Genomic DNA, 14,767 nt, shown 5'->3' on the forward strand with positions numbered 1-14,767 from the left:
TCAGAAAGGAATGCTTTGGAGGTTTGCTAAAAAAAAAATTTAAAATTGCTGGGGAAATTTTCTTTGGTAACCTCTAAACCTTTCTTATTTAAATTAATTATTAGCTTGAAATTTTGTGGTGATTATTTGATTTCAATTTCAGCAAGAGTGTGAATGCATGCTTGATACACATACACAAATCAATTTGCACATAGTAAGGGCAATCACCCCAACAAGATAAGAGCCGGATTTCATCACCGGACTCTTGCCCAACTTAGGTGAACTCAATCTCACATAGTGTCATCTTTAATTAAAATCAATTAGACGTTGGCCCCTAGGGACATTCGAGCTCAATAGGACGAAGATCACCGAAAGTTGCACCAATTTCGCTCTGTGGCTTAGTTGATGTCTAGGCAAGCTTTGTCCCTATAAGGGAGACAGTTCATCTGTTCGAGGCAAGTGGGTTTTAAGTGGGACCTTTGCGAACGCATCGTGACCCCTCCACTTACCTGGGAGCTTACCTGGTCAACTCGGTTCATTAGACCGGATTGGAGGCTTAGGTGCCCTCTTCAAACCAGTTAGGAGCTGTCTAGTGATTTTAGGTCAAAGACTAGGATTGATATGCTTTTCTCTTTTATTGCATGCTTGATTGATCGAGTACTAGTGTATGTACGGTAGTCGTTCTAGAGTACAAAATCTATTACCTTTCGACCCTGAAATAGAACGAACCCTTAGGAACATTCGAGCTAAGATCAAAACATTAGGATCATCCCAACCTCTTAAGATGGCTGAAGAACAACCCAAACTCCTGAGGGAGTACTTTACTCCCACTATTTACACTTCCCCATCTTGCATTCGATTACCTGAAGTAGCAGCTGTACAATATGAAATAAAGTCTAGTGTGATCCAAATGCTTCCATCTTTTTATGGGCTCACCAATGAAGATCCATATAAACACCTAGATGAATTCCTTGAAATTTGCACCACTGTCAAGATTCAGAATTTCACTGATGATGCTCTGAAACTTAGATTATTCCCCTTCTCCCTTAAAGATAGAGCCAAACAATGGCTGAATTCTTTAGAAGCTAACTCAATTCGTTCTTGGGATCAAATGCAACAAGAATTCCTTAAAAAATACTTTTCCATAGGAAGAACGAACCAGTTTAGACGTGCCATTACAAGCTTCTCCCAAACTGAGGGAGAAGAATTTCATGAAACTTGGGAGAGATTTAGGGACCTAATCCGTAAATGCCCTCATCATCAAATACCTAAGTGGCAACTAGTGCAATGTTTTTATGACGGATTGACAAAACGAAACTGTCAGATGATTGATGCCGCATGTGGGGGGACATTCATGCTTCAAAATGAGCATGAAGCATGGAAATTATTTGAAAATCTAAATGAAAACTCCCTCCACCATGCTTCATGTTCTCGTCAAGCACCCCCGAGTTCTCAAAGAAAAGGGACCATTTGTGAAATAAGTCATTCTATGGACCTGTCTAGCAAGGTAGATGCATTGTCCCATAAGATTGACCAACTGATGATAGGTGGGCATTACATGAACTCTTCCCAAGCACAAGTGTGTACTATTTGTTCTAGCCCATCCCACCCTATTCATGAGTGCCCTTCAGCGCCCCAATTTCCCGAACTCGTGCAAGAACACATCAATGCTGCTCAAACACTGCCTAGACCGGGTAATGACCCATTTTCCAATACATATAACCCGGGATGGCGAAATCATCCAAACTTTTCTTGGAAGCAGCAAGCTTCGAATACTGCCCAACCTTATTCCCAAAACTTTCCAAACCCTCAGAATTTTCAAACCCCACAAAATATTCATCCCTACCATCCCTCGACTCAATTTCAACACACTCCTCCTCCACCCCAAAGAAACACAGCCTTTGAGGAGAAAGTGTTGAACGCCCTTCAAGGTTTGGAAACCATTACACAATTGGTACACTCTCACACGCAATCAATCGCCAAGCTAGAATCCCAGATGGGGCAACTAGCTAATGCACTGAACAAGCGAGAGGAAGGAAAGCTTCCAAGCCAACCACTAAGTAATCCTAGGGGACAATACATGGCTCAAGAAAATCAATTAAATACAATTCATCATGAACAAGCCAATGCTTTGACTACCCTAAGGAGTGGACGTATAATAGACAATAAGATTAGGGAGGATAACAATAAGGAAGGTGAAGAAGAGGATAGAAATGTGTCAAATGAAAATCTAAAACCTTCTTCTTCTTCTTCAGCTAGTCCATCTTCTGCCAAAACTCACATCCCAAAGGCCCCATTTTCTGAAGCTCTTACTTCACCCTCACCATTTGGCAAAAAGGGAACTTCATTAGAAGAGATGATAGAGGTCTTCAAACAAGTTAAAATCAACCTCCCACTCCTTGATGCCATCAGACAAGTTCCCTTCTATGCCAAATTTCTCAAAGACCTTTGTACACAAAAGCGAAAATCTAGGACACATGTGCCTAAGAAGGTCTTCTTAACTGAGCAAGTGAGTTCTATTCTCCAACACAACACCCCTCCAAAATTCAAAGATCCTGGTGCTCCCACGATCTCCTGTGTCTTAGGAAATAATTTCATTGATCGAGCACTCTTAGATCTAGGGGCAAGTGTCAACCTTTTACCTTATTCAGTTTATGAGAAACTTGGGTTAGGTGAGTTAAAACCAACCTCGGTATCCCTTCAATTGGCTGATCGATCTGTAAAAACACCACGTGGGATAATTGAAGATGTTCTTGTCAAGGTAGACAAATTCTATTTTCCAGTAGATTTCATTGTCCTTGATATGGAACATGAACCTAATCCTAGGAAACAAATCCCCGTTATCCTTGGGCGGCCCTTTTTAGCAACAGCCAATGCGTGCATCAATTGTAGAACAGGGGTAATGAACATATCATTTGGGAATATGAAGGTAAAATTAAATGTGTTCAATGCGGCCGACCAACCCGCAAGGAAAATTGAGTGTTTTATGATAGACAAAATAGATGACCTCATAGAAGGAGATGCAAAAACTATCTCACTATGTCTGGCTGAAGACAATAAACTTAGCGCTTGTTGGGAGGCAACCCAATTCTCTTAGATTATTTCTTAACATTGAGGACAATGTTAGGTTTAGGTTTGGGGGTATTCATCTTGATTTTCATCCAAAAAAAAAATAAAAAAAAATAAAAATAAAAAATAATAAAAAAAAATCATTTTTTTTAAAAAATAATAAAAATATTTTTTTAAAAAAAATGTGTTTATTTTCATTTTTTATAAAATAATAAAAAAAAGTTATTAAAAAAAGTTTTTGTTAAAAAAAAACCTAATTTATATACATTTATGCGAGAATGATAAATACACAAGGTATATAAAATCTAAAAAGCCCAATGACTAGTGGGAAGTAATACAAATTTAAGTTCTTTTTATTAAGTCTCTCTTAGGGAGTTGTAAGCTAATTAACACTTTGGAATTTCACTACACACTGGCCGACTCTTCTAAGGTCTAGGCTCGACATTATATTTAGAGTATGGTAGCAACCTTGGACCCTGATGAATCATACTTATCTAATCCAAAAAAAAAAAACAATAAAAATGGATTTAGTCAGGAACATCGAAAAGGGCTACCTATTGTCAAAGGTCAAGTGGGCTTGTGATGAGAACTCCGAGCATAAGTCCGTAGGGGAGTCTTGATGCCCGACACCTTATGCTAACTGGTGTGAGAGTTGTCGACTGATTGCTCGTTACACAGAGAAATCACCACAAGAGTAAAAGTGCACAATTTATATTCTTTTTTAAAAAAAAAGAAAAAAACGAAGAAAAAAAAATGTTGTATTGACCGAAAAAACAATAGTGTGAAAGCCGTCGTTGTAAAAATTCGAGTAAACTGGAATATTACAGATAAAGCCCGTGAGGTACTAAAGTAAATATCCACAACTCTCGAAATCCTGCAGATAAGATGATTTTGAATCAGTGAGCAGGTCCTTTCAACCAATCCTTGGAAACTACTAGTCTTTGCAATATTTTGTTGATCCGAACCCTTAGCTTGTGTACGGTCCAGATTTCACCGAGCACTCCAGTATAAATAAGTCTTACAACTCCCTAAATGGAAACTTAATGACTTCAACTTGAATTGCATCTTGACCTAGGATTTGGGCTGATTTAGTAAATAAAACCGTGTGTGCTTTGAAATTTTCGTCATTTATGTATCTTAAATTAGATTTTAATAAAAAAAAGAGAGTTTTTGAAATTCTTTACTAGTATGCATTTGGAATTTGATTTTCACTTCATAGATCAATCGATCTAAATATATATATAATAAAAAATAAAAATAAAAATAATAATAACCATAAAAAAATAAATAATAATAATAATAATAATAATAATAATAATAATAAAATTTTAGAAGTTTGTGGGTATCTTCACTGGAAACCCTCACGAGACTATAACTCGTCCACTAGGGTAACCTAGGGGTTTAAAGCCTTGTTGCATATGGTAAATGCAATCGCGATGCCTGCGAAAGTGAGTTAGAGCTTTTCTTTATTTTCATTTTGCTCGAGGACTAGCAAAACATAGGTTTGGGGGTGTGATAAGTGCTTAATAATTTATAATTTAGTTATCTTTCCATAGCACTTATCAATGTTTTTAAACTGATAAATACATATTTTACCATGAAATTGAATAAACATTGAATTAAATTTAAATTATGGTAAGAGGTAAATAATTCTTTTCTTAAACCAGATTCTGAACTTGTCTCTCTCTTGATTGCAATCTTTAATGAAAACTACAGAAAAATATATAAGGAGATTGTGTTGACCCGACTAAGGTTATAACTAAATGGGCTTTGGTCCTGATTTGATTGAAAGTTATAATTGTATAGGAAAATATTTGATTAACCCTTTTATTAAGTCACGGTCTGATCTGGTTGAGTCCAATCTGAAGCGGTTTAGTAAGAATTAAATGACATTGGGCTCGAGAACAAGTTCAAGCCAAATCAACGATCATGACCCACTCAAACCCAAAGTAATTCCCAACCAATTCCTTACCTGCCTTCATATAAAATTTATAAATTTAAAACAAAAAAAAAGAAATTAATGAATATAATAAAATAAATAAAATATGAATAGTGCATCACGGATTTACTGTTCATATGAACAGTGTCCCATGAAAATACTGTTCATATGAACAGTGTTACAAAAAAAAATAAAATAAACAAAACATAAGCACTGTTCATCTTCTTCCCCGCAGTGCATCACGGCCGAGATTCGCTCCTCCCTCCCGTTCCAGCCACGAGTTCCATGCGGTGCAACCACGGATCCGCGTTCTCCACTCTTCCGGATCTCCAGCTCCTCTCAACGTCCCCATCATCCCGCGATCACCGCCCAGCCACGATCGCTCCTCCTCCGCCGCAGCCCGCGCCTCCTTCCTTCCGCACCACGTCCAGCCGTGCAACCATTCCGGATTCAAGACCCCCACCTCCGCATCTTCTTCTGCCCGTTGATCACGATCTCCAGCGCATCCAGATCAGCTCCCTCCCGGCTTCTTCCACTCCTCCCAACGGTTCACAGCAGCATTTCTTCCCCTGTTTCAGCAGCCGGTAATCCAGCTCCTTCCATCGCGCCTCATTGCAGCACCCTCTTCCGGAAACTCCCACACCCGGATGGCAAGCGTGATCCAAGCCGTCTGTGATCAAGATGATGCAGCCAGCGACCGGATCTCCCGCCTCCTCCTCCGCCCGTGACGCATCCGGAGCCAATCCCCCGCTTCCGCGATTCAAAGCTCAATTTCCTGCAAGCATCCGAGCATCCGAGATAGTCTCTGCATCCTCCCAGCTTCTTCCAATCCATTTGCAGCCGCAACCATTCCGGGATACGATCACAGTTCCTTCTATTTCCAGGGAACCCAGCACCCAACGCAGTTGCCCGTGATTTCCCTTCGCATCCCGAATAGCCAGCCATCCGCCAGGAAGCGCATCATAGCCAATCCCCCGCCTCCGCCTCGTCCGTTTCTCGCCATCCAGGAGGGATCCTCTTTCGTGATCAGCGCCCAGCGATTCCACGGCCGTTTCGATCCTCAGTCGGCTGCAAGGGGTGGGGAAGTCCTATATAAAGAGCTCGGTTCGAAAGAAAACGGGGGGGCACGGTTCCAAGAAAAAAACAGAGCTTGCTCTGTTTTGAAGAGAAAAAGAAAACCAAAAAAAAAGAATAAAAAATAGAGAGGGTTTGAGGCGGATGGCAAAGGAGTTCTTCAGCCAACCAATGGAGATGACAAGCACCATGAGCAGCTGAGCCTCGGTTTAGGGGTTTGATGAAGCTATAGAGGAGTATTCGTTTCATTTTTATTGATTTGAGTTTGTATTGTAAGATGGTTGCATGATGAAGAATTTATCAATTGATCTTACGATTTATCCAATTTATGTGAATCATCTATCTTGCATAAAATATTTTACATAGATTGATCTATTTCATCGAATCCAACACCTGTGGTTTGGAGGAGATATTCATGTGACATTGATTTCATGTTTAATGACTTAATGATCAGATGCATCATGCTAGGTTAGACAGGTCATGCTTATCGTTAGAGTAGATGGTTTGTGCTAGACTTAGATGATTCATGCTGGGAATTAGTTATGATTTTCTTTTGTGATTGCTTTGGCTTGTAGTCGGAAGCAATCAAGTCTTACATACAACTCAATCATTGAAAGCGTCACGGATATAAATCTATCGGTGGAATCTAGCCCTAAACACCTCTCTCCATAGACAATTCATACTACTACACCCATATTAATTCTTAGTTTTTATCATTTACTCTAGCTTATCCCCTTTGAAGTAATTATTTAATTAGGAAAAATAACTTGTCTCCAATCCCTGTGGACCGACATCCGTAATCACTATCCTACAGGATACGTGCTATTGCGTGGTTTAATTTCAAAATTGAAAGAACCGATCAGCCGGAGGGGTGCAAGCCAAACAAGTCAATTGGGTGCTTAAGGCCCGACCCAAAGCTCTATGAGTCACTAACTCTTAAGAGTTAAGAGTTAAGTCTTTTCGGTCACCCCCATCATTGATCCTTCTTTCCTCCCTTCCTTGCCGAACCTGCCAGCTATTTTCTTCATCGAAGCCGGAGCCCCAGGTGACGCTCCCTTTCCCCCTTGCTTTATTTGTCTCTCACCTCCCCTTGCCTCTAGTCTTCTGCACCTACCCCTTTTCTCCCTCCTCTGTTTTGTTCTCTCTCTGCCATCCTTCACTGTCTTTTTCTTCTCGATGGAGGCATCGTGTACCATGGTTCTTGGTCCTCCTCCGCCCACACATCCTTCTCCTTGCTCTCCTCTCCCTCCCCCTCTCTCTATGCCCACTCTTTTTATTTCACTATAGCCTTTTTTCTCTCAACCCATAGTTCTTTAGATACTTGATTAATGCATTGCTAGGTTACGTCTTGGTTGACTTTCAAAAAAGTTTTTTCTTCGTTAAATTAGCTCATATTGGTCAGATTTGTTTCCTCAAGACCATTGCTTTATGTGATTACATGCATTTTCTAGTTCCTATTTAGCTAATTTACCAAGAATCCACTTTACAAAAGAAATCTAACTAATGAATTATTTTCTCAAGTGTATTATTTTTTTCCTGGACAGTGCCATTTTAATTTTAGTTGAACAAGCTTTTAAGGGATTGAGTGATACTAGGATGATACTAAAATCAATTGATTTGATAAATTTGTTCGGATAGTCCTTTCATGAACTAGACCTAAACAAATAGATTTGTCCTAGATTCGATTTTTTTGGGTTGGAACCGAGTTATATATGGACCCGATCCAATCCGACCTGATTGATCCGTTGGGTCAAAATTGTAACCATGGATTTGACCCAATCTGATCCAATTTTCTATTGGATTGGATCTGGGTGCAAATTTAGGATTCAAATAAGAAACCGGAATTACTCATGATCCGGTATAATCCGAACCATTTGCACCCCTAAAATACGCATACTTGACGATTTTCTAGAACCTAGATTTTCTCTGGAAGACCACTTTTGTTGATGAGTTAGAGGATTTGTCTCTAAGAATATCCACCAGAACCTGTTTTTTAATATCTGATAAAACCAGTCCCTCCCCAGCCATACAATGACTGTCTCCAATCTGTAACCGTGTTTCACCGCGTGTTGTAACCAACTCCAATTTAATAAACAAACAAATCCCCCTGGCACTTCCTCCGATCCGCTTCCAACCCACGGTCTTCCCCTTCCTTCTTCGATGGATCTTGCCGGCGGCGAGTACATGCCTTCCAATGCGACTCCCACCACCAAGGAGGCGCGTCTCCGTCGCGCCCACTTCCCCGGCGCCGTCAAGCAGCGCGCCTACCGCTTCGACGGCCTCGGCAACTACACCACCAAACAATGGGACCTCACACAAGCCAACGGCAGCGGCAACGGCGAAGAGTTCTACTGGTACCACGTCGAGCTACCCAAGGGGAACCAGAATCTAGCCGGCTTCGCTCAATACCTCATCGACGTCCTCTGCCCGCCGTTAAAGCTCCACGACATCCTCGCTTTAGTTAGCAATGGCCCCTTCGTCGGCCACGTCGACGGCGCGTTGGTTTTCCGGGTGAACTCCCCGGGCCCGGCGGCGAGCAATTTCACTCTCCGGCTTGCGGCGAGGGTGACGGAGAACTCGGTCGTCACGGTGTCGCTCGGGAGGGTGCCGAGGCTCGGGTTCTCGCCGACGGGGCAGTCGCTGCTTTCGGAGATTCCGAGCGTCGGGGGCGATGGGGAGAAGGCGGCGAATGGGAGTTTTGTGATTCCGGAGCATGTGCTGGAGTTCTTGTTGACGATGAATCACTCGGAGGAGGCCGACAACCCGGTGCCGAAGACGGTGTCGAATTTGGTCGTCCATATTATTGATACACATGTGGATCATATGCAGGATATAGTGACAAAGATGGAGATGGAATTGGACTCTGTGGAGCTCGAATTGGATAAAGGTAATTCATGTTCCTGACAAATCTTGCTCATGTAATATTTCTCTCTCTTTTTTTGTTGGATTAGTGCTTACTAATTACTGCTTAATCAGATTCTAAGTTTACAAATTGCTATTTAACTGGATGCAACTGTTCTTGATGTATTCTGAGAAACTGATGATTCTTGTGACATAAGTTACACGATTAGGAAAACTTGGTTGGATAAGAAATAAAAATTTGTTAATAATTTGGGGAGGATTGGGGGAAGTTGGACCTGGAGAAAAGGTATTCTTAGGTTGAGGATGAAATTAATGAGGATTTGAGAGGGTAGATCAACTAAGTTGTGTGTATTGGAAAAGAAGGAAGACGTATTAAAATTGCATTGGTGGTGTTGGCGAAAATAGACGTGTATTTTAAGGAGATGAGAATTTAGAGAGTTCTAAGAGTGGACCAAGTCCATCAGAAAGGATGCCCCCTCATGATGGAAGACTTATTTCAGATCTGAGAATAAAAAAGTGATAAGTATGCATATCACCACATGTTGGGTCTAGTGTAAGTTTAAATATTTGTTGAAGAAAAGATTTATTCCATCTAGAAAAAAGAGAGAAAATATCTACTCAGATTTCCTCAGAGACACATCTTCCTCTGGATGTTTTGATAATAGGAAACACCTTTTTATTTTCTTTCATTGCTGGTTGGTTCATGTGGATGGACTATTTCAAGATGTATATTTAAGGTATTACTTAGGAGTATGAAGTTTACACTATGGATATATTATTGGGTTGCAGGTTATTTTCTTGAAGTATGGATGTTTTGCAGTATATTACGTGGTGTATTTATTGAAAGGAAGCCCTATATTGCTTGAGTTTGGCATGGAGAGCATTTAAATTAGATATTTCGTGTTGCCTCTTAAGACAAGATCCAGTGTAGGGATAGAAGGACGAGCTTATTACATTACAAGTTAGTTTCTACAAGCCTGTTGAATGGGAAAACACATGTGAGCAGGATGCCAATGATATCATCGTGAACCACAAAGTTATACGCAAGCGATTCATAAATCTGAACTAGTGCTATAAGTACACATACTGTTGGCTTCACTAGAATATGTATAAAATAAATTGTCAAGTTTATACCAAAATAATTAGGGTTTGTTTCAACAAGATGCTTAGTTCGGATTGTTCTAGATTAATAAAATTTGTTTATGGATTCAAAAAAAAGTCAAGGGGAAGGAAGAGAATTTGGGGACAGTGATTTTTATAGTGGAGGCATATGGTAGCTTTGTCGAAGCAGTTATCTCTATAGTGGAGTTATATGATACTAGATTTTGTTTATCATAGACTTTAAAGTGAACGAACTCAACATTTTCATGGAACAAAATACATTCACCCTGACCTACTTTCTTGCACCAATTAGGAAATTCTGGCTTCAATTTTTCGATAATTCTTTTTAGGTTCCAAACAAGGTTTGAAGTTTCGGCTGAAACAATCCTTTTTACCCAACACCAATTTGAAACGGACCAAAATTTTCAGTTTCAGTCAGTTTCAACCAAAATTGACTGAAACTTTTTTTTTTTTTCGTTTGACAAGTTTATATGTTCAATAAATTCTAACATTTTCTGGAATTTGTTAGTATTATTGAATGTCACATTTATCTATGGATCTAATAGTATATTTTATGTTATTTTTGGCTAAGTTTTGTAATTATTGTGCACAAGTTGTTAATTTAATGTGTATCTTTACTACTTAATAAAGTGTCATGTGTTACTTTGTTTCTTTTTCTTATTCAAATGAAATTTTTCTCTTCTTTAGAATAAAATGATATAACCACTAAAGTAGTGAAAGAGAATATGTTCTTATTTTGATGGTGTCTTCTCTAGCTTTATGGAATCAAATGCACTTAAATGGTTTTATTCTTACTTAGTTTGTGTTATTAAATGAAATATGCTTTGGGAAAAGTTAATCATAATAGAGAAAATATGAAAAAGTATATAAAAAAGAGGAAAATGAAGGAAATTACAAGAATTAGTGAAAAGTATAAGATATTATAAATGTTAGAGAAAGTACAAATATGTCTAACATGTTAAGCTTTGAAACAGTTAGTAACTTTAGTTTTCAACCTGAAACTACCTAAAGTCACAAATAATAACCCTAAAGAACTCAAAATATAATCAGTAATCTAGAATAAAATTTTGCTATTTTTCTTTTTTTAGAGCAAAATTTGCCGAAATCATTGAAACAGCTGAATCGAAACTCTACTTAGAGGATAGAAACTGAACTTTTAAAACATTAGTTCCAATAGTTGAGCTCATCCATCAAGCTATTGCAACTCTTCACAATCTTCATCCATTGAAAGTGAAGGCAATTTGGTGATACTATATCCTGTTTCCCATCTTTAAATGTCTGTTTGAGTTGGTAACTGAAAGGGATTGCTTTCAGTGATGGAATCTGCAGGTATATTTTTTGAGCTTAGCATATTACTTTATGATTACATTTTTTTAATACATAATTGACTTTCTGAAAGCAGAACATTCCTTGGAAAAGATGCTTCTATCTGAAATTTATTTTCCTCCACCAAAAGGGTTTTATGTTTGTTTGTTTTCAACAAATTTGTTTACAGACCAATAATTTGGTCATCCATCAAGCTGGGACAACTTTATACAATTTCATACCATTGAAACAAGACCATATATCTTCTGTGTCTCATAAACAAATCATCAGTTTGTATAACCCACATGAGTATGTATATCAGCAGTTATGTACTGCATACTCGTTGAAAAGTTTTTTATGATATTACACGAGTGTTTGGAAACTTCCATTAATCTCAGAGAGAAATAACAATTGACATTTGTAGTCAATCAGCCTTATATTTTGTCGAACTGGCCATTTATAAATTTCTGTAGCTTTAAAAGCTACAGCACAAGCTCATAGTAGGATGTGTAAAATAATTTACTAGAGTAGTCATATTCTTAAATGCTTCCATTGTTTATGGAAAATAAATAAATAAATAATGAGATTATTTCACTGCAGGTGGCTCCTCATTAAAGAAACAAATGTTGGATGACAGAAGATTCCCCAAAATGCATCTGAATTTGCAGCACCTTCTACAGGTTATTCTTTTCTTTCTCACGAGCATAATTTGAATAGGAAATATTATTTGCTAACTCTAAATCCTAGTCGTCCAAGTTGGCTGGTCATTCAATGCTGTCTCAATTTTGAGCTCTTCTGGTTGTGTTTATGAACGCCCTGCAGGTAGTTTCTCATGGCGAGCAGGTCTTTCCACGTGTAAAAGAGAAGTGTGCAACCAAAAGTTGGTTTGCAAGTGAAGACATTGTTGCTCTTGAAGAACTAATTGGTCGTCTTAGGAGGCTAAAAGAGAATTTGGGATTTATAACGAATCGGGTGACAGCAGTTCAGGCTGGTCTTGATAGCTGGCAATCAGAACAGATAAACCGGAAGCTCTACTACCTTTCTTTCCTCTCGATGATTTTCCTTCCATTATCTATTGTTACTGGAAGTAAGTTTTCTTGCCCTACAAATCAGAGTCTAAGTTTAAATTACCGGTTTCTTTCGATGGTAGCTGATATTTTCATTTTTCTTCTGCAGTATTTGGGATGAATGTCGGAGGTGTTCCATGGACAAATCAGAGGGACCCTGAATTGAAAGATGGATTCATTAATGTTATGATAGTCTGTGCAGTGATACTGTTTCTTTTGTTATTTTGTTTCATCTTTCCATCTCTCTACACACGTATATCTGCTTGGAGAAGAAAGTATGCACTGAAAAAGAGCTGGTCTCTTAATAGAAAATCTTTCTTCAGAAGAACGCTTCCTAATGGTGGACTTTGGAGAGGAGAAGGTTACACACGCATCTGAGTAGTTACCTCCAGGTATTGTATATCTACTCTGCTTATTGCTGCTATTGTATTGTTTTTGTAGGGCTTCTACTCTACATGTTAGATAGAGAAGATGTCCTTGTTCTCAGATATACTTTCCTTTCTTGACATTGGCACATCTAAACCGTTCTTTCATGTGCATGACTGGTTCTTCATATGTTTTCAGGAAGTCTTGTTCTCCTGCCCCTTGAAAGAAAAGTTTGTCTTAACACCATCATGGAGGAGTAAAATTTCAGAGCATGGAACACCAAGGAAAGATTTCTTCCTTCTATTCAGATGCGAAAACGAGATCAGTGGGACCTCTGCATCAGAAGCTTGAAGTGTGCTCTGAAGATTGAAAAGTAGTTTGATATTTAATTTACAGTGTACAAAGAAAGTTAAAATCATCATCTATTGAAACTTCTGAATTTTTTTATTCATTTATTGTTTTGAAAGTGTAGAGCTGTTGCAGCTGTGTTTGTAACTATGGGTTCCTAACTTCTAAACTATGGGCCCAACTATAAGCATTCCTTTCCTTATTAAATTCATAGTGTGTATGTTCAAAAATTCAGTTTTTTATGGATGAAGAGCACATTAATTAGCATGCAAAATGATAATTTTGATTTTTAAAGTCCATTTATGGTGCTTTTCATTAAGATACTAGTCCAAGATACAAGATTGGATGAGCTTGGCCACCTCAACGAGGTCCATCCTAAGGATTAGTTTATATTCGTTGCATGCAACGGTTTTGGTTTCAACAGATTCAGTTATATATGCATTTTGAAAATTTTCATACTAAACTTTATTCTTACATCTTACATTTTGGCAAGTTCAGGAATCCTAGTACTCTTCACCAAATGATAAGGTCATGTTCTGCTCTCATGGCGGTCAATATCCTACTGGGTCTGAGAAGAAATTACCCAGGCAACTCATGAACAAAACCTACACGCATAGCTGATCTCATAAAGCTCTAGCCAAACTTTGACTGGCTCAACTGAGTTCATTTTCAGCACTATTTTCAGGAAGAGAGAAGAAATGAAACACTCTGCAGTAGCACCTTCGGTTCACGAATGCACATTGATCAAAATGATCATAGCGACTTTGGTCGGTGCAACTTTTGCCTACAAGGGGTAGTGTTTTAGTTCTGCATCAAAAGGAATCACTTCTAAATTTTGTTTGGAGAGCAAAGTATGTTCCAATTATTGACTAAGAAAGATAATAATTCTAGGTCATTGGTTAATCTTCTATCCATTCCATTGTCAATAAGCCGTTTTATAGAATCAAAGATATCGCATTTTATTCTGCCAAAAAGCGAAACATCATATTTTATGTGAGGATCTGTGCGGGCGTGTGTTTAGTCCCACATCGGTGATTCGCTGGACAGATCTTGGGTACTTATACGAGATCAAGGAACCCAAATAATACCTTCCAGCTAGCCATTTTGGGTGAGATCCTGAGTTGTTACAAATGGTATCAGAGCGGACCCAGCCCATAACCTATGTGGACTAGGAGGACACTATAGCACGGATCCATTGGGGTTGACCACGAGCCGATCGTGGTGTTTGTAATTAGATTTTGAATGAATTTGAATCCTTAAGCTGACGGGGACGTTAAGGTTTGAACGGAGGAGTATGTGAGGACCTGTGTGGGCGTGTGTTTAGTCCCACATCGATTATTCACTGGGTAGATCTTGGGTACTTATATAGAATCAAGGAACTCAAATAATACCTTTCGGATAGCCATTTTGGATAAGGTCCTGAGTTGTTACATTTTACGAGAAACATTTTGGTCCAAATAATATTTCTACCATTTAATTCAAACTCCAAATAAGTTCTCAAATTGTCATCTGTCTCCGTATCATACAAATAGAATTATGCATCTGCGTGGAACCTTGCAGCATGCGATTTATCTCATGCTTGCATTGCTTCAGGAAAATTGTTTAGGTCACCATTTGCAGTATCATCTTTTCACCA

At 38.7% G+C, this 14,767-nt stretch overlaps 1 protein-coding gene and 1 non-coding gene across 2 annotated transcripts; one reads left to right on the plus strand and one right to left on the minus strand.

Moving 5' to 3' along the window:
- Positions 1-1,139: 1,139 nt before the first annotated feature.
- LOC120106318 (small nucleolar RNA R71) lies at positions 1,140-1,245 on the minus strand. The gene has a single exon (XR_005508499.2). It is a non-coding gene; the product is annotated as a small nucleolar RNA R71 (small nucleolar RNA).
- Positions 1,246-8,088: 6,843 nt separating this feature from the next.
- LOC113461105 (uncharacterized) lies at positions 8,089-13,361 on the plus strand. The gene is made up of 5 exons (XM_039119303.3): positions 8,089-8,948; positions 11,951-12,030; positions 12,173-12,437; positions 12,527-12,809; positions 12,982-13,361. Exons 1-4 carry the CDS (start codon positions 8,222-8,224, stop codon positions 12,793-12,795), a joined length of 1,341 nt encoding a protein of 446 aa, XP_038975231.3. The 5' UTR covers positions 8,089-8,221; the 3' UTR covers positions 12,796-12,809; positions 12,982-13,361.
- Positions 13,362-14,767: the final 1,406 nt, after the last annotated feature.

This window comes from Phoenix dactylifera, chromosome 14 (assembly GCF_051530095.1).
Source record: "Phoenix dactylifera cultivar Ajwa chromosome 14, Ajwa_hap1_PhDact_Kaust_v1.1, whole genome shotgun sequence".
In the NCBI taxonomy this organism is placed as follows: domain Eukaryota; kingdom Viridiplantae; phylum Streptophyta; class Magnoliopsida; order Arecales; family Arecaceae; genus Phoenix; species Phoenix dactylifera.